Genomic DNA, 19,544 nt, shown 5'->3' with positions numbered 1-19,544 from the left:
TCCTGAGTTTGACAGAGAACAGTGTATTGAAGGATAAAAGGAATTAGGACCAGAAGTTACAGTGTGTATCTGCTGCCAACCACCAGGAATAGACGAGAGGCAGAAGGAAATATCCCTGGACCAGTGTTCAGGGCTGTATGACCTTTCTACAGGGTAACACAGTCATCACAGGGCATGACTACACTTGCAGATTTAGAGCACTTTGAGTTAACCCCAGCCTTCGTAGAGCGCAGTAGGGAAAGTGCTGCAGTCCACACCGAGAGCTTCAAGTGCACTGACATGGCCACATTTTGGCACTTGCAGCGGCACTGGGAGTGGTGCATTATGGGCAGCTATCCCAGCATGCAAGTGACTGCAACACGCTTTCAAATGGAGTGGGTGGAGCATGACAGGGAGTGTGTTGTGTGTATATGAGGGAGAGAGAGTTGGTTTTGGGGGGGCTGAGAGCATGTCAGCATGCTGTCTTGTAAGTTCAGACAGCAGCAGACCTCCCCCGCCCCTCCGTCTCTCTCTCTCACACACAGCACTCCACAGTAACGGCTTGCATGCCAGCTGTCAGAAACGGAGCTTTGAAAGGGTATTTCCGCATTCCTACAGGAGTTCAAAACAATGACAAGAGTGGCCACTTGACTTAAGGGGACGTTTCCGGAGGCCGATCAGAGTGCAGTGACGCAACACCTTGTTCACAGTGACACCCGAGCGTTGTAGCCAAAGCGCAGCAAACATTATTCCTCTCACCGAGGTGGAGTACCAGCAGCGCTGTAGCCTCAGAGTCAGAGCATTCTACGTGCCTTGCCAGTGTGGACGGGCAGTGAGCTAGTGCGCCCGGGCTCCTTTATTGCGCTGTAACTCGCAAGTGTAGCCACATTCACAGTCTTTACTCAGATGTTCGCTTGATAATAGCTACAGCTAAACATTTACTATCAATGAGAGTCCTAAATTACACACAGGACAACTTAATTATCCATAAATGAGATAACCTAAGCCTTACAGAAGCCATACTGGATCTATTTCTTACCGATAGGGAGGTAATGTCTGAGAATCTGAAATAACAATGGTAGTATTATAGTAAGAGAAGTGATGCAGTTACATGAACATTGTAAAAGTAGTCTGGACAGCGCACTAAAATGCACTCGAAAACAATCTTCCACTGCCAGGAAGGATGATTTACATGACTTAGTTTGTAGGGTTTTTCCATCTCTAATATTTCTGAATCTGCTGTACAATGCAAAGCATTACATCTTTCAACATAATTAGCTTACTGGACTCCCCTCAGCAGAATTTCAGATGGAAAGAAGGCTTAAGACACTTCTGTGTGTGCTTCTAGTTCAATTTCAGCATACTGTGAATAACCGGACTCAGAGACATTACAAAGGAAAGATGCTGAAACAACCCAATACCAACAAATAACTACAATGGTATAAGTGGAACAAAAAATAAAATAAAATAAAATAATTGGGACTTAGCATAGGCAGAAATTTTGTTCAAGAGCTCCTAGACATTTGGACCATCTGAGATCAGAGAAATATCCCAGCTACATGTAGTAAAAACTCTGGAAGATCAGTAGAGTAGATGTCAAGCATTTCTCTGCATATCTTCCAAGGGAACCAGAAGTGTTTCCAGAGTTTACCAATCCACTGAGTAAGTCTTCATGACAAGTGTGAAACATCACCGAGCATCCATAGGAGAGTGAAAACATGATCTGAAAGATTAATTCTGCCAAGGCACATGAGCTCTAAAATACAGAGATTTTGTGATTTTGTAGATTTTGTGAACATGCTTCAGATACGTAGTTTAAAAACTGAGATAAATTAGAAGATTTGAACATTCTTCCTGAAATGTTTATGGTGACATCTTCAACTCAGGATTAAAAGTGTAAAGAAAAGAGAAAAGTGGAGTTAAAGATTGAAAAAATATTGTTGCGAGTTATCCAGCTCTGAGAAATATTGTAAGACAGGTTTAATAAAATGAGTGTGTGTTGTTCTGAGTATTTTATACTCAAACACGGTGCCTGTGACAGTATATAACACATCAATATCACATCCTGCTTCTGATTACATTTGCCATGGCATACTAACCTTGATAATATCTAACTATAATTAAAGGTACTTCCAGTTATCATGCTTGACAGCCCTACAAACAGTATATGCCTATGTTACAAGTAGTATTTGAATAATGGCTTTTATAGGCTGTGAAGCTCCCTGTCTATCACATTAGACAATGCTAAAATGGTGAAAAGGCAGTAGGTATAAATGATTAGTGGAAACGACTAGAATTCCTAGTAAGGCATGTGTAAAAAGTCTCCCTGGGGCACCTCTCTACCTGGACTGGGGCCCCTTGTCATGCTCCATTACCACCACAGGCTCAGCCTACTCCAGGCCCAAGCCTTTTAGTTCTTGCAGTGGGCACTACCCTTACAGACCATCTTGCTTTGTTCACAGGTGGGGAACAGCAAAAGTTCAAATTCAACAGAGAACAAGCCCCTTTTGGAATCAACAAAAAGAGACAAGGTCAGTGGCACCCCTTATCTTCAGGGGTGCCTCCATAGCAGCTTTACTGCAGTCCTTCTGGACAGGTAGCTAAAGGAGTCTCCCCCTGCTGGGCTTGCCCCTGGTTTCACAGACTCTTCACAGAGCTGAGGAAGTCTCTGTCATTGGGTTCCTTCTGCTGCTTCAAGAGCCACAGCCTTCTCAGCACTTCCCCTTTACGGATAGCAGCTTCCTCCTTTTAAAGCGGGCGGTCTCCTTTAGTACACAGAGCCTCCTTTGCCCCTTCCCTGTCACTGTGGGGTTTATGCAGCATGTTTTTAGAATCAATCAGATATGGAACTGCATTCTTAAATCTATGACATGGCAATGGTGCAGAAGCTCTATGTATTTGTAGCCCTTATACTGAATACCAGAAAGTGCAGTATTGTAGTCTGCTCTCACTCTTCTGAAATAAGTTTCTTTTGCCACTGAGATCATGTACTAAATTTGAGTCTCTACTGTTGCAGTATTCAAAGTAATGGTCTCTGAGGTTGCTAGGATACCAACTAGTGCACTGAACTTTCTGACCGATCATGGCACACTTCATACCGATCTCCTCAACATCTAGATTATTTGTAGCTGCTACTGTCACATTCCAAAACCTTCAGTGTACTAATGAATATGTGGGTTTAACGCTCCGTAGATGCACATGTAAAACAAGGATTCTCAGATGTTTCCATTGTTTTCCCTGCTCTAATATTAGCAATAGTATAGGTCCCCAGTGTCCAGCTTTATTCAACCTGTTATTAGGAGCTCAAGATTTTAGTATATTTGGATGCAAACTCTAGGACTTACAGCATCTGCCATGTACAACTCTGGGAGTCTATAGGCCTCTAACATAATAAGATCACTAGGGCATATTTGATATGAATTGAATTTCAGTATTAAACATTAAGTGATAGACTGAATTTTTCACTGGACTGGCTGGCTCCTATATTAAAGAATAAAACTGCTGAGGGAATGATCCAGACATAAATTAATAAGGGAACGCAGGCCAAGATGGAAGTTTGTTGGCTGAACTCTGCAGAGAGCCTGTCATATTGCCTGTCTTCTCAAACTAGTACTACTAATCTCTCATTTATGGAGGCATACAAAACATAACTTCATGTCCTTTTCTTGGTAGCATGATACTAGCAGCGATATGAAATAGTTTATTGGGAATTCAGGTAGTAGCAGGCACTACTTTTCTCTGTTCTGTGGTAGTTTTGTACTTGCTTACCTTCACCTGGAAGATCTGAATTTCTCCTAATCTCCTTAACTCCCCCATTCTGCCCTGTATGGGTTTTTCCCCATATGATGTAAAACTCAGGATCAGATTGTAACACTACAGAGAGATACTCAGGTGGAGTAGGGGCCAGGAAATGCTGCAAGATTCCTGGAGTCCGTTGAGGGGAGTGGCTCCTCCTCCTCTGGGTCTGTGGGTGGCCAATCTGCCCCTCTATGTCTCCGGGGTCGCCTGAGGTGGAGAATCAACAGGGCGATGGGAGACATGAGCTCGGGCCTGTGGTCAGGGCTGAACAATAAACACAGAGCCCGAAGTGCTGGTCGGGGCGGGGCAGCAAAGACTACTGAGTATGCTCAGGCCTGTACTCAGCTGGGCAGCAAACAATCAGCCTAGGCTCTGGCTCAGAGTGGGGCAGTAAGCAAAGTCACTCAGCTCCAACCTGCACTCAGGTGGGGCTGCAAACAGTCAGTTAACTCAGCTTCAGCCAGCCTGAGGGAGGGGGAGACTGCCACTCAGTGCTTGGGTGGCAGAGGGGACACAGGCCCTCCCATTCCATTGTGTCCCGGCCCAGGGCCCTAAGGGTGGCAGAGGGGTCTGCCACCGCATCAGCGGGGATCCAAGCTGCAACATGCTGACTCACGCTCTGTCAGCGTTGCAGCCAGACAGGAGTCTACTGCCCCTGGGCCACTTCACCCTTCCCCCTCCAAGGGTTCCTGCTGGTCTGGGGAGGTAAAGTAATTGGCAGGGGGCCTCAATTGACAGCAGAAGCTCTGTTGGGGTTGAGCCAGCCGGCAGTCTCCTGCAAGGTCAGGTCATCTCGGGTTCTGGGTAGTCCGGGCCAGTTGTCTGCACTCTGCGGGCCTGCAGCCACCTCCGAGCACGAGTGCTCGGCCCATGGGAGGGTGGAGCCACCCTCTTCTTCTGTATCCGGGCAGGGCCAGTCCAGCTCACTACTGTTCCCCTCACTGAGTTTCCTCTGAATTCTTCTGTAAGGAAGTTGGGGCTGGGGTTTTCCTAACTCCCTGTGCCCCAGCCTCTCCATATTAAAAATAGAACTTGCATGAGAATATGCCATAGAGCTGTCATTGCCCTCTTCCATACCCGCTGCCCAGATCTCCTGAAGCAGAACGGACAATAGCAACAATAGTTTGTGTTTCTATGAAATGTGTAACTTCTGTTCGCTAAGTAACCAGCTCCAGTGAATGTTTGATCAAAGAATCTTGGTCTGATGACACAGCACTCACCAGACAAAGGCTGAGACAAGAAAACAGAGCTACTGGAAATATTGGCTGCCTAATTGACAGTTGATTAGGCTGGAGAAGAGAAATTTCCTTTATTATTCTGTAGGCTGGAAATCCATAGGGTACTGCAAGCTGTTAATAATGCTTTGGCTACCAGTACAGGTAGCTTTAATGGATTTCCCTGCCAGTGTACTGAATGTGATTGCAATGAGGCATGAAACAACCTCTTTTAATAACTTAGACTAGTGCTTGCCCAGAGCTGATATTACATTTTTAAAAGACATCCTGATCTCTCACTAATTGAACAGCTACCAATACACGTTTGAAAATGAGTGATTAATTAGAAGTGTCTGAAAACTAATGCGTATTGTACATTAGCAAGTATTATTTAATGTTCATTGTGTAAACCTCATGCAAAAAAGATACTATGGAGACTATTGTTTTGAGGACATTTCCCGTCCTTTGGCTTTCAGTGAGTAAATAGATATCCTTCTTTTTCTACAGCTGGGATGACAGCAGCTCAGTTAGTAGTGGCCTCAGTGACACTCTTGATAACCTCAGCACAGATGACCTGAACACCACCTCATCTGTCAGCTCTTATTCCAATATTACTGCTTCTTCAAGAAAAAACACTCACACTCAGGTAAGTAGCTTTTTATTGCTGCCTCTTACCATACCCTTTCAAGTGCATAGTAGACCAGCAGGGCCAGATCAGCCCATAGGCTAATAAGGCTGTAGCCTTAGGCCCTACTATTTTTAGGCCTACTCAGGGCCAGCTCTGGCTTTTTTGCCGCCCCAAGCAAAAACCAACCAACAAACAAAAAAACTGCGCGGGGGCCGGAGCGGCGAAGGGGTGGGGGGGAACAAACCTGCCAGCCAGCCAAAACAACAAAGGGTGGGGGTGGGAAACCTGCTGGTCGGAGCGTCAGGGGGGCGGGGGGGCATGGAACAAACCTGCTGGCAGGAGCACGAAGGGAAGAAAAAAACAAAAAAACAAAAAGGAAAAAAAAATACTTGTGGGGTGGCGGGAGCACGGGTGCAGGGGGACTCCCAGCCCTGCAGACCCCGGGCAGTGGTGTGCACACCCCAGCTAGCGGGGGCGGGGGAGAGAGAAGGGGGCAGCCAGGGCTACCTTAAGCGGAGCGCTCTCCATGCGTTCCCTCCCGACGCGCCGCCTGCTAGGAGGGCTCTGTGCCGCTCCAGTGGGCAGACAGAGAAGGACATGGTCTGTGTGCCGGGCTTGCTGCAGACCTGGCACCACTCCCAGCAGCTCCCCTCCTCCGCACCACTGCTCCCTACAGGGCGGCAGGAGAAGCAAACCAAAAAGAAAAAAACCTGCAGGGGCGGCGGAAGTAGCAAAGCGCAAAAAAAACCCCAAGGATTGGATGGAATGCCGCTCCAAGCATCAGCTTGCTCGGCTGGTGCCGGGATCCAGGCCTGGCCCTACTGGTCAGGCAGGAGGTGCGGCCAGGCTGGGTGAGGAGTGGGAGTGAGTTTTCTCACACAGCCTTGCTGAAGCACTCCTGCCCAGGGCCGGCGCTTCCATTTAGGTGGCCTAGGCAATCGCCTAGGGCGCCAGGATTATTGGGGGGCGGCATTTTGCCGGGGGGGGGGGGCGGCAGGTGGCTCCAGTTGACCTGCCACAGTCGTGCCTGCGGAGGGTCCCCTGGTCCCACGGCTCCAGTGGAGCTGCCACAGGCATTCCTGCGGATGGTCCGCTGCTCCTGCAGCTCCGGTGGACCTCCCGCAGGCACGGCTGCGGCAGCTCCACCGGGGCCGCGGACCAGCAGACCCTCTCCGCAGGCACGACTGCGGCAGGTCCACTGGAGCCGCGGGACCAGCGTGCAGGGCGGCGAAATGGCTGTCTGCCTAGGGTGCTAAAAACACCAGCGCCGGTCCTGCTCCTGCCAGGAGGAAAGGCAATGCCAGCACTTCAGGAACACACTGCCAAGTATCCGGTTAACACTGGTGATCGAACACTAAAAATCTGGTTACCACTGGAACTTGTGCCAGCCGTGGGTGTAGTTTGAGCAGGCATTGTCTCCTCCCTTCACCCAGCTCCCCCCACTCCTAATTTCTCTGGTGCTCTGCTTAGCAGAAGCTCCCTTTGTCCCTCTCCTTGGCTGAGGCTGGCATGCAGCTCCAAGATGGAGAGGAAGAGGCAGTACCAGAGCAGTAGGGTGGGAAGCTTGCGCAGAACCTGCACACACTCTAGCCAGCTCCAGCCAGAACTATTGCCTCTCCCATGTATAAGGAACGAATTCCCACACATTTGTAGGAAAAACAAAACAAAACATCCCACTCTGGATACCAGTACTTTAACTTTTACAGTATCTTCCATCGAGGGGTTTCAGAGTTATAATGCACTAAAGGAATCCAATTTTTTAACATTTATTTTTCTGTACTGGAATGCATAGGCAACCAAGTTCTTTCCTTATGCTCAGCCTAGTTCAATAGGCCAACACATCTTTATACTTTGAAGGGGCTGCAAAAGCACTGGAGGAAGTTCAACACACAATGTTGTAGGTTTCTCCTTCCCTCTCCTTCAAGGATTTTAAATCCACTTCTTAGAAGGCTATGATAGAGATACTGGCTGAATAGGCTAAAGGCAGGTTCTGTCCATCTGCTGGTTCTCTAGCAGTTCAATCCATCATACAAGTACCTCACCTTTGATTTTTTTTAGGTTTCATTCCAAAAAGGTAAAGCTAAATAAACCTGAAGTTAGTCCTCGTTTTTCTGCCCCAACTCAAACTAACTTCTTTCCGAAGTGGAAAATGTTGGGTAAGCCTGGAATGTGTGTGATTTGAGAAGGGAATGAGAACACAGGCCAATTCCTGCTGACAGTTACACCTGTGTAGCCTTATTGACTTCAGGGAGAACAGATTTTTGCACAAGAATAAATTTTGGTCCCTTCTGCTTTTTCACACCTGGTATAAGCAGAATCTCATTCACTTTCCTCTCCTAATCTCTAAGCACTTTAAGAGGAAAAAAAAATAAGCAAGGTCTGCTTGATTTACACGTGCAAACAAAACAGGAAGCTCTCCCTTCCTCCTACACCAGCCTTAAACAAACACCAGACCCGATGTAACAAGAGTGTCACTACAGCAACCTTGGTTGGATTGTTCATTTGAAACCTCCTTAATGGTTCTTTTAAGATGCTGATTTTCAATGAAGTATTTTCATTCAGGGGGGCAGAGAACACAACAGGGAATAGCTCTGTTTTTTCAACTCCTACTCATTCAAAAGCTGAAAGGCTTTAGTTTAAGTTTGTTTAATATTTGTACAGTGATTCTGGAAAGCTAACATAGTATAGAAGTGCTAAATATTATGACTAGGCAACTATCTAAAGATATGTGTCCTTTCTAGCTGTAACCTTACAGAAAGCTTAAAACAAGCAAATGCAAACTGTAGTGGGCTGCTGCACACAGAAGTCATACTTAAAATACCGCATGTCAGAGCTGCTGATCACACATTCTAGAATAGATAATACTTAGTCCTGCCAGGAGTGCAGGGGACCAGACTCTCGAGGTCACTTCCAGTCCTATGATTCTATTCTGTTATTCTAATTGTGGAAGAGTTTGGTGATAGAATGGCCTGATGTGGTGAATCACTGGAGATTAACTACACAAACTGAGTATCATCCCACAAATAATACTGGGGTTCAGTGTGAAAACAGTAATTCATTGTCCACAGCTAGTGCAAAACTGGGAGGCAGCTTTCAGAGCAAGACAGCCTAAAATACAATGTCATCCAATGTAATTTTCCCACTACTACATCCTCTATTCCAGTGGATTTTACACCTGAGTGGTTTTCTTTTACATAATAAAAGCTGTCTGCCTCCCAGACTGCAGCCAGAGTGAGACAGGGATGTGGTATAGAGGCCATAGCTTGGGGGAAACACCTGTAGGGCTTTGCTTTGCACTGTGCCCTGTGGAGAGCTGAGGGTAGAAGCACAAGGTTGAAAGAGGTGAGCAGGATGGGTAATGTTGCTGTGATCATCCTCATACAAATGAGTACTCCACTACCTAGGAGGAAGGAGGCCTAAGAAAAGGACAGCGGAGCGTCCCTCGTGCTACCTCTTACTCAGAAGTATCTGGTTGAGGAATTGAGTGTAGTGAGAGTAGAATAAACTTGTTAATTTTACATAAAAATATGTAAATATGTATGTAGATAAATGTTTGATGACTTCATACTTTCTTTTGCAATATGTAATTCATACTTAGGCCCTTCCCTCCCATTAGCCTTAGGCCCCTCAGAACCTTAATCTGGCCCAGTATACCAGGAAAGGTGTATTCAAACACAATACATACAAAGTATACAGCATACTAGAAAAAATATCTTCAGTGGCAGTACATCCAAAACAAATGACATGATGAATATTGGACACGGTTTTCTATTCTATTTATTTTCAAGAAGCATTGCATTCCAGTAAACACAGAATGTGCTGTAGCTGAATCTGGAATATATGGATTTCTACTCACTGCATGTTACTCTGCTACAAATGGTACAATTTAAATTAATCCTATTTTCATCTGTCATGACATGTAACATATCAGGGAAGAAATTGTGGACTTTATAGCCATAGGGAAATTATTTTCCATCCACAGGAAGAAAGGAATGGGCAGAAGGAGACTGTTCTCCTGTCTCCTCCATGGGAAGAGGTGAGCCAAGGGTGCGAGGTGAGAGCTTTTGTTTTGCCCACTCCCTTCCAGGAAGAGAGGGGGACCTTTGAGAATGTCAGGGACATGGACCTGTGGGCATCTTCTCTCCCCTGATCCAGACCTGCTGAGACAGCTACTCAATACTCCTTTACTGTTCCTGTGAGTGGTGTTTCACTGCTTCTTCTGGGTTCCCTAGTACAGGAGTCTGAGATCTTCCAAGATAAGGGCCCTAGTGGACTGCTGCTCCTGCTCAGACTGGGGCCACCTTCTTGCCCACATGTGGCAAACAGTTGCTTCAGTTCCTGCCTGTATGGTGGTGTGGAACACCAGAGGCAGCTTTCTGCTCTTGGAGTGATAAAGCAGCACCAGCACCACAGTTGATAATTTTCACGTGGTAAAGAAGTACCCCGACTTTCACAATAAGCCAAAAATCAAGCTAATCCTATTTCAAAACAAGGCCAAAACAAGCCAGTCCCTAAGAACCCCAACACTCTATGTGACTAGATCCCCCTGGCGTGCAGTCTAGGACTGTGATGGGTCTGCTGTGCACACTGACTCTCTCCCACTCCTTGCCAGAATCTGATCAAAAAAAGATCTACAAACCAAGCAAGCAACAAGCTACAAGCCAGAAACTAGCCAACAAGCAACTCACAAGCCAATTAAGCCAAAAACAAGTCCAATTTCTGTGTTTTTTCCTCAGATTTGGCATGTCTGACTAGTACTCTCCTGCCTAGTACTCATTCACAGCCTGGCCCAGGCCCCTCTTGCAGCCAGCCCAAGACAACCTCCAGGCTTGTCATCCTCTAAGCTTGGCCTTGTTTGTGCAATTTTATATTTATTTTATTCATTTATTTCTTTCAAATTAAAAACATTTAAATAAGCTGCTGTCCCAAGGTCTGAACACCATTGAACAAGTAGAAATTCCACAGTATCAAAATATTGTTTTCATAAACATCAATCAGCAGAATATAGGTAAAACCCCTTCCAGAAACACATCTCATTACCCGTCACATCTTCTCAAAGGCCCAAAATAGTGTGCAGAAGGTTAACAACTGCAGGCTCTTGCTGTGCGAAGAGGAAAATGAGCTCACAGTCAAGGGGCCTTCACAAAGAATGCACTGCCAGATGGCTCTTTTTTCTAGAGAGGGACCTCGAGTTCGAGCTCCTCAGCTGATCACAACTAAGACCACATGGCACAGGTATCTTACGTAACCTGATCTCTGGGCTTTAAATGTCAACACTGACACTGTATTCCACCCGGACCCACTCATAAGCAGCCAGTGCAGCTCAGTGAGCTGGTTTGTGCTCTCAGCACGCTGCTCCACTTAATAAGTGAGCAGTTTTGTTCTGAGCTAACTTCAGTTTCGTTGTGGTCTCTAGATATAGCCCTATGTAGAGATGCATATGCTGCATCTGAAAGCATGTTTCCCAGTGCAAGTAGACAAATACGCTAGCTCTGTTTGAGGTAGTGCACTAAAAATAGCAGTATAGACAGGGTAGCACAGGTGGCAGCTTGGGCTAGCTGCCCAAGTACATACCCAGGTGGTCCAGAGAGGTTTGTAGTCTGATGCCTCACCCATGCTATACCAGCTACACCGTTCTTGTTAGTGCATTAGCTCTAGCAGAGCTAGTGCGCATCTGTCTACCTGCACTGGGGAGCATGTGGCGTAGACATACCCTAAGCGCTCGTCTTAGCATGAGAAGATGCAACAAAGTCACATTGAGCATTGTCGCTACCAGTGGCAGGCCCAGAATAAGCCACACCTTTAAATTTCAGGTCTGTGGTGCAAAAGGTGGTCAGATCCCCTGCATCGGTGTGCCAGTGTAATCATCCTCACTTCTTCCAGTTGTTCTTTCCCAACCTACCAGGGTTATCTTCATCTTCACAAGGCTGGGCTTCAGCCACTTAGGGTTTGTCGACATTACGGCGCAGTGGGAATTTCAGGGTGTGAATGTAGAGTGCACCAAAGTGTTGTGATCCAATTTCCGTGTGTGGACGCTGACAGTGCAAATGAAAAGAAACCTAGTTCACGTTAACATAGTCCTCTTTCAAACAGGCTATGTTCATATAGCTATTATGGCAGCTCTGCTCCAGGCGGGGAACATACTCTGGCAACAAAGAGATAGTGGGCTCCTTACTGCAATCAATGTACACTGGTGTAGTTAACATAAATGAGCTGCAGCATAGGGAGGAAATCGGCCTGTTTTTTTTAATGAAAGAGGATTAACAGTCTCTTCATGGATGGAGGGGTGGCAAAAAACTTTTAAGAAAAGGATTTTGTTTAGCATTTTTGCAGATGACCCAATTTGCTTTAAAAATGTATCTCTACATGTTTTTAAAAGTTTGTCTTTGAGAAAAGCTCTTGGAATATTACAGTCTCAGTAACATCATCATCAACAAAAACTCTCTGCTGAAGAATCCTGCAGTATTTGTGTGCATATTTGCTTGGGTTCTTTTCCCATCTGTTTTTCTGCCAAAAGCAAATGCAAGCGTAGTCAAACCTTGCAATTTTTAAGCCTCAAGTACCATACATTTCAACAGCAGCTAATTATTACTATATCTGTCACAGGGTACTCACTCCTTGCAGGTGGAGTCTCTTGGCTGTTCTGGGAACTGGCTCTCTTACAGGTCTGACATCTTCCCTTGCAGTTTCTCAACCTGTTGTCCTTTCTCTCACTCTGTGGCCCCTCAGTCACTACAGGAGCTACAGCTTCCTCTTCATGACTTGGCCCTCCAGTCAGGTCACTATGTGGTTTCGCCTGCCAGGGTATAGAGTCAGGCAATGCCACTTGGTCAGTGGTTGGTAGGGGAAACCAGGCCAGCTCACTACTCCAGGTTCCAGCCCAGGGACCCTACGACACACAGCCAAAGTCTGCTCAGACCCAACTTTGCTGCTTTCTCCCTGGACAGCTTTCTATTCCACTTCCCAGAGGTTTTCTGCTTCACCCTTCTCTTTTCTGGGTATGCCCTTTCTTCTGGGCCAGGCTCCCAGGATCCTACTCTTGTCCTGGCTCCCTACTTCCCTCTCTAATGCACAGAGATTGGCTGAAGACTTCCTCACTGCCTCGCCTTCTCTTGTCTCTCCCTCTCTCTTTTTTTTTTTAAGATGAAACAGACTTGCCTGAATAGTCTGTAGCTGCCACCAACTATAATTCCTCAATACTTAGCAGTTTATAGCCTCTCGCTCTGCTCTGTGTCTTTCAAGTAATGTAACAGCATCTTTCAAATAATACTCCATTTTCTTGATGTTTTTACTATATCACATCATGTATTTTTTCCCCTTAAGATGTTTAAATGCCTCGAAAAGCTTTTCCCTTTCTTTTAAAAAGCCCCTGCATACCCAAAGAAGGTGATCTATTTTTCTTCCACCCTACAGAGCACACGCATTCCATCTTTGTGCCTTTTTATTCAAAAAGGATTTTTGTTTAAGCCTAGATGGCCAGTTAGTACCCTAAACAGAAGCACTTCATTAGTTCTATCCAGGCCCTGAAATACATCGCAATCCTCAAATCTAGAGCTCAATTCAAAACATGATCTACTTCTTTTTTCATTAATCCATTATTTATGTATTTATTTATTTATTTATTTTGGCCATTCCTCTTTTAAATTTGTCTGTGCTAGGCTTTTTAATTCCTGTTTACTCAGGGATATCTCTGCATCAATCCTTCCATTTCTTACAGTGTTTTTAGCTGCTTTGTCTGTCATTTCGTTCCCCATTATCCTAAAAAGCACTGGGATCCAAGCTGATGCTACATGTATCCCCATCTGTACTAACTCTGTTATTAGAAATATAACTTCATTGATTAAATCACTTCTACATACTGTGACATCCTTTTTTTATCACCATAAGGCCTGAGACTGAGTGTGAAAAAATGGCTGCTGCTTTTGCTGGGTGAACATCCCATATACAATTTCATGCTAGCATTACAGCTACATAGTCAGATATTCTTTTGTCTGTATTAATTCCCAATATTTGTGTACAATATGCCATCCCTATTCTTCCTGCCTTTCTTTTTCTTTTTTGGACCCATCTGTATATATCTGACAAACCCAACTCCACTTTTCATCTGCAGACTGGTACACTTCATTTTTAATACCTACTGTCTCTTTTTTTACCCTTAAATTTATAAAATTAATCTAACGCCACATCTGGTCATTTGACTTTCCATTCATAACTGATTTTCCCATAAGTAAACATGTTGACTTCATTCAACTTTTCTTTGTTTTTCAACTGCTGCATCACACTTAACTCAAATGGTATGTGGAATTCTAACTTTGTGTGCTATAGTTTTTACCAAATTCCCAACAAACCTCATAAGTTTGTTTGGTACTTTCATCATTGCAGTTCCCAGTAACTTTGGCCCAGAAAGTTAGGTCCAGTAGTCAAACTGGTTTGTAATATGTTCTTAGTAAATAGTAAATAGTAGTTTCATTCGTAATGTAAGTGGCATTTCACTAGAAGTTACCTGAAGCTAGTATAAGTGTTGTAATAAACACAGCACATGCAATTCGTAGTGCCTGGCTTGTATTAAATCTATTTTTTTAAGTTCTGATTGTGATGCTGACCCATAAACATAGCAGCTATAGCCAATAACTGGTTTAATTAAGGCTCTGTATACCATCAACAATGTTTTCCTATCCATCCCCCACGCGCAAGTAGTCCTAGCAAGACTTTTAAGCAGGTTAATCCTTTCTTTACATTTATCTTTAACATAGTTTGTTTGTTTATTTATTTACTTTCCAATGTAATTTAGCATCAAATATTACCCCTAAGAATTTTAACTTTTAACTATACCTCTATCTCACTATAACGCTACCTGATGTAACACAGGTTTGCATATAGCGCGATAGCAGTGGGGCTCCGGCGGCGCTTTAAAGGGTTGTCATAACATATTCCCAGATTTGGACCTTAGCGTCCAAAATATGGGTGTTAGCATGAAAACCTCCAAGCTTAGTTACCAGCTTGGACCTGGTAAAGCTGCCACCACCCAAAAAATTAGAGTGTTTTGGGGCACTCGGGTCCCCCCAAAAACCTTCCCTGGGGACCCCACGACCCAAATTCCTTGAGTCTCACAACAAAGGGGAATAAACCATTTCCCTTCCCCCTCCTCCTTCCAGGTGTTCCCTCCCTGGGTTTCTGGAGAGATACACAGAAGCAAGCTCCGTGAATCTAAACAGAGGGATTCCACCCTCCCTATTTCTAGTCCTGGAAACACAAGTACCGAGAGCCAATCTCTCCCCCACCCCCCCCCTTCTTCCAGAGGGAATGCAAAGTCAGGCTAGTAAATCTAACACACAGAGATTTTCTTTTCCCCCCTGACTTCTTCCTCCCACCAATTCCCTGGTGAGCTACAGACTCAATTCCTTGGAGTCCCCCACTAAAGAAAAACTCCAACAGGTCTTAAAAAGAAAGCTTTATATAAAAAGAAAGAAAAAATACATAAAAATGGTCTCTCTGCATTAAGGTGACAAATACAGGGTCAATTGCTTAAAAGAAATATGAATAAACAGCCTTATTCAAAAGAACACAATTCAAAACACTCCAGCAACTACACACATGTAAATACAAAATAAAAACCATATAAATCACTATCTTATCTTTTGTACTTACAACTGGGAAACAGAAGATTAGAAAAGCAGGAGGTAGAAAAATCCTCTCATAGCCGAGAGGGTACAGGCAGAAGACCAAGAACAAAGGACTCACACACAAACTTCCCTCCACCCAGATTTGAAAAAGTCTTGTTTCCTGATTGGTCCTCTGGTCAGGTGTTTCAGGTTACTCCTTTCCAAGTAAAGAACATTAACCCTTAGCTATCTGTTTATGACAAGGGTCCAGGGCTCCAGCTGCTGCAGGGAGCCCAGGGCCCTTTAAATCACTGCTGGAGCCCTGCCGCTGCTACCCCGGGGCTGCAGCAGTGGGGCTCAGCCAGCAATTTAAAGGGCCCACGCTCCCCACAGCCTCCAGAGCCCAGAGCTCTTTAAATCACCTCTAGAGCCCTGCCACTGTAGAAAACATGCAAAATATTTAAATACATGGTATTCTATTATTGTTTAACAGCGCGTTAAATCACAATTAATTTTTTAAATAACTTGACAGCCGTACAATAAACCTTTATTTTTGTCATCACTAGTAGATCATCACCTATACCTTCTGCAGTGTTTATCATATTCTTTATAGAATGAAACTGTGTCTACGTTTTCCTGTGCTGATTGTCTCGTCCTTCTCCACCTGATGCTTTGAGAGTCTCCTTACAGCTTCCGCATAAGATATGTTATTAACAATTTTTGTCTTGTGTATCTCTTTAGCTTGTCTTGATGATACACTCTCTCTATGCCTGACTGCCATTACTACTGCAATTGCTACATTTGACCCCTGTTCCTTCCATACCATTTTCATAGGAGTGCTTTCCCCTACATTTATCACATCTTGTTTTCCCTTTACAATCTGCTGTTGGCACTTATAACACCTTAAGGGAGAGACAATATATGGCTTGGTTCTTTAATATCTGAAACCTTAGTGTTACTTTCTCAGGTAGAGTCCCTCCCTTGCATGTAATCAGTACAGCTATTGATGGCTTGCTTTCTCCTCGTTTAATAATTAGTTATTGACTTTGACACTCCATGTATTACCCCATTTTTTTCAGTGAAATACTTTGGTAGCTGCAACTTATGTTAAATTTTCCCTAAATTTTAGTTTTTAGCAGTTTGTCAGCTTGTTCTTTGTTTTTACATTCAGCTAAAAGATCTCCAACTCACAGATGTAGACAGCCTGTGCCTGCCAATAGTGGGCGGGCACAATGTAAACTGGGGCCTATGTGACCGACCCACATCTAACCTCTAGGAAGAACCTTCCAGCTCCAAGTCCTTAGGTCAGGGCAGCCAATCCTGCCAGCTTCTGGGGTTGGGGTGGGCCACAGGAGTGCCTCTGGGAAAGCTCAGGGAGACTCATAGCACCAGTGTCTGTGTGAAGTTCCTGCACTCTCATAGACACCTCATCAAGGGGAGAGGCGTGGCCAGTGCTCCTACTTCCAGCTGAGCAGAGGGAGCCTGCTGCCAGCGCCTTCCCCAGCAACCCCCAGCTCTGTGGGCTGCTGCGCTCTCCTCTCCAAAGTTACCTGCCCTGGGTTGGAAGAGGGAGCTCTGTCCTTCTCCTGCTGCACCTTCCCCAGCATGCTTTGGGCTTACTTGGCCCCCGCCTCTGACAGATGGGCCCAGGTAGGAAGCAGAGAGGGCAGGACAGAGTCACTTCTCATGACAGCTGAGGGTGGCCAGTCAGGGTTGCTGCCTCTGTGCAGCATGGTGGGTGTCTGCAAGAGAGCCCAGCTTGTGAAGCAGTGACAGCGGACTGCCCCTCTGCTCCCTGTCCAGCCCGGCTGCCAGGAAGAGGGCCGAGTGAGCTGGAAGTGCCAGGGGTGCAGAGCAGCAAAGAAGGCTGGAGCTCCCCTTCCCCCACCAACGGGCCAAGCAGAGAAGGCCGTGAAAGGGCAATTCAGCACTCAGAGAAATCTGGTGGGGGGGCACTTGACCTCACACCTACCCCATGCATCGCCTCTGCTCACAGCCTCCTTGCTCTTGCAATATTCCCTTTGCTTTTTCTTAGTCCAGTCAGCTACTTTCACTAGGTTAGCATCACCTAATCTTATTTCTTTGGCTAGGGATCTTACACTTACAACCATTTGGTTTATTTCCTTCCTCAGCTTTGCTTTTTTTGCTGATATCTTCATCTGCTTCTGCTTCTACTGTTTTCCCCCTATTTTGTTTCCATTCTTCCTCAGAAATAGACCATTCTTCAGTTTCCAGAATGAAATCATTTGGGATCAGAAAATTCTCCAACTCCCCCCAGCCATCACCCTTTCTGTTGACACCTTGCTGGCTTAGATTAGCCTAGTTCACACCTGTTCAGCAAAGCTTCATCTTCCAATCCAGGGTTCCTTCTGCAGGTGTGGCCTATCACACTAATTGGCCCTTTCTCAGCTTCCTTAACTCTTTCAGGGCTGGTGTGAGGTGAACACTCCATCACATTTGCTATCTAATTATTATTAATCTTGTTTATTACAATATTGTCTAGGGACCATACAAGAACAGAGCCCTATTGTGCTAGGCACTGTACGAATACAGAGTAGTAGATGGTCCCTGTCTCAATGAGTTACAGTCTAAATATACAAGACAGACACAGGGGAGAAGGGGTAGAACCCACAAGCAGAGAAAACAGTGTGATGACACTAAATGTTGTGTTAGTCCCACCATTTTGTTGTTGTTGGGGGTGCAGGGGTTATTTAGGAGAGGATTAGCTGAATGGAAAGACAAGGGAAAAGAGAGGGGTAAAGGGAACAGAATAGGAGAAGTGACTTGAGGGGAGGAAGGTATGAGGGGCAGGTGTGGAGTGAGACTGAGATGAAGACACTGTGGGTACGTCTACACCACGGGATAATTCCGATTTTACATAAACCGGTTTTATAAAACAGATTGTATGAAGTCGAGTGCACGCGGCCACACTAAGCACATTAATTCGGCGTTGTGTGTCCATGGTCCGAGGCTAGCATCGATTTCCGGCGCGTTGCACTGTGGGTAGCTATTCTGTAGCTATCCCATAGTTCCCGCAGTCTCCCCGGTCCCTTAGAATTCTGGGTTGAGAGCCTAGTGACTGATGGGGCAAAAATCATTGTCGCTAGTGGTTCTGGGTAAATGTTGTCAGTCATTCCTTCCTCCGGGAAAGCAACGGCAGACAATCATTTTGTGCTCTTTTCCCTGGATTGCCCTGGCAGACACCATAGCACGACAACCATGGAGCCCGTTCAGCTTTTTTTTACAGTCACCGTATGTGTACTGGATGCTGCGAACAGAGGCGATACTCCAGCGCTACACAGCAACATTCATTTGCTTTTGCATGATAGCAGAGATGGTTACCAGTTGTTCTGTACCGTCTACTGCCAGTGTAATTTGGCAATGGGATGACGGTTATCTGTCCTTCTGTGCTGTCTGCTGCTATCATGGGTGCCCCTGGCTGAGATCGGCCGGGGGCGCAAAAGCAAAACTGGGAATGACTCCCCGAGTCAATCCCTCCTTTATGGTTTCTAAAAATAGAGTCAGTCCTGCCTAGAATATGAGGCAAGTGCACTAGAGAACCAGTGTATCAGAGAGCACAGCTGCTCCATGTCAGATCCCGCAGAAACGATGAGCTACATGCCATTCACGGGGGGTGCCCCTGCAACAACCCCACCCGTTGCTTCCTTCCTCCCCTGACCTTCCTGGGCTACTGTGGCAGTGTCCCCCCCATTTGTGTCATGAAGTAATAAAGAATGCAGGAATAAGAAACAGTGACTTGTTAGTGAAATAAAATGAGGGGGAGGCAGCCTCCCGGTGCTATGACAGTCCAGGCAGGACATTAAGCGGTGCGGAGGAGAGGAGCCCAGCATGCTGCTGCTATGATAGTCCAGGCAGTACAGAATCTTTTCTTTACACAGGAAAGGGAGGGGGCTGATGGAGCTCAGCCCCCAGTTGCAATGATGAGGACGGTTACCAGCCGTTCTGTACCATCTACTGGGAATGACCAGGAAGCATTCCTATTTTTATCCAGGCCCCCCTGAGGCCAGCCAGGGGTATTCAGCAGTTATCAAGCACGGGCTGATGGTGACGACGGATAGCAGTCATATTGTACCGTCTGCCACCGAAGAGGGGAGAAGAGCGGATACTGCTCTTCACTGCTGCAGCATCACGTCTACCACCAGCATTCAGTAGACATAGGGTGACATTGAAAAAAGTCAAGAAACGATTTCTTTCCCTTTTCTTTCACGTGGTGGGGGGAGGGAGTAAATTGACGAGCTGTTCCCTGAACCACGCTGGACAATGTGTTTGAAGCTATAGGCTTTGGGAGCTCAGCCAAGAATG

At 45.7% G+C, this 19,544-nt stretch overlaps 1 protein-coding gene across 14 annotated transcripts in view; it reads left to right on the top strand.

Moving 5' to 3' along the window:
* The window catches only part of NAV3 (neuron navigator 3), an 854,219-nt gene that overhangs the window by 744,762 nt on the left and 89,913 nt on the right, over positions 1 to 19,544 (top strand). For 9 of the 14 annotated variants that reach the window (XM_030548663.1, XM_030548662.1, XM_030548658.1 and 6 more), the window contains 3 exons: positions 2,442 to 2,510; positions 5,499 to 5,637; positions 9,602 to 9,673. In XM_030548663.1, the coding sequence (XP_030404523.1) occupies positions 2,442 to 2,510; positions 5,499 to 5,637; positions 9,602 to 9,673 (280 nt within the window). The remainder of the gene's footprint in view (positions 1 to 2,441; positions 2,511 to 5,498; positions 5,638 to 9,601; positions 9,674 to 19,544) is intronic. The other 5 variants (XM_030548660.1, XM_030548661.1, XM_030548653.1 and 2 more) reach the window with 4 other exon arrangements.

This window comes from Gopherus evgoodei, chromosome 1 (genome assembly GCF_007399415.2).
Source record: "Gopherus evgoodei ecotype Sinaloan lineage chromosome 1, rGopEvg1_v1.p, whole genome shotgun sequence".
NCBI classification, from domain to species: domain Eukaryota; kingdom Metazoa; phylum Chordata; order Testudines; family Testudinidae; genus Gopherus; species Gopherus evgoodei.
The sequence above is the reverse complement of the archived record's forward strand: the minus strand, read 5'-3'. Positions and strand labels throughout refer to the sequence as shown.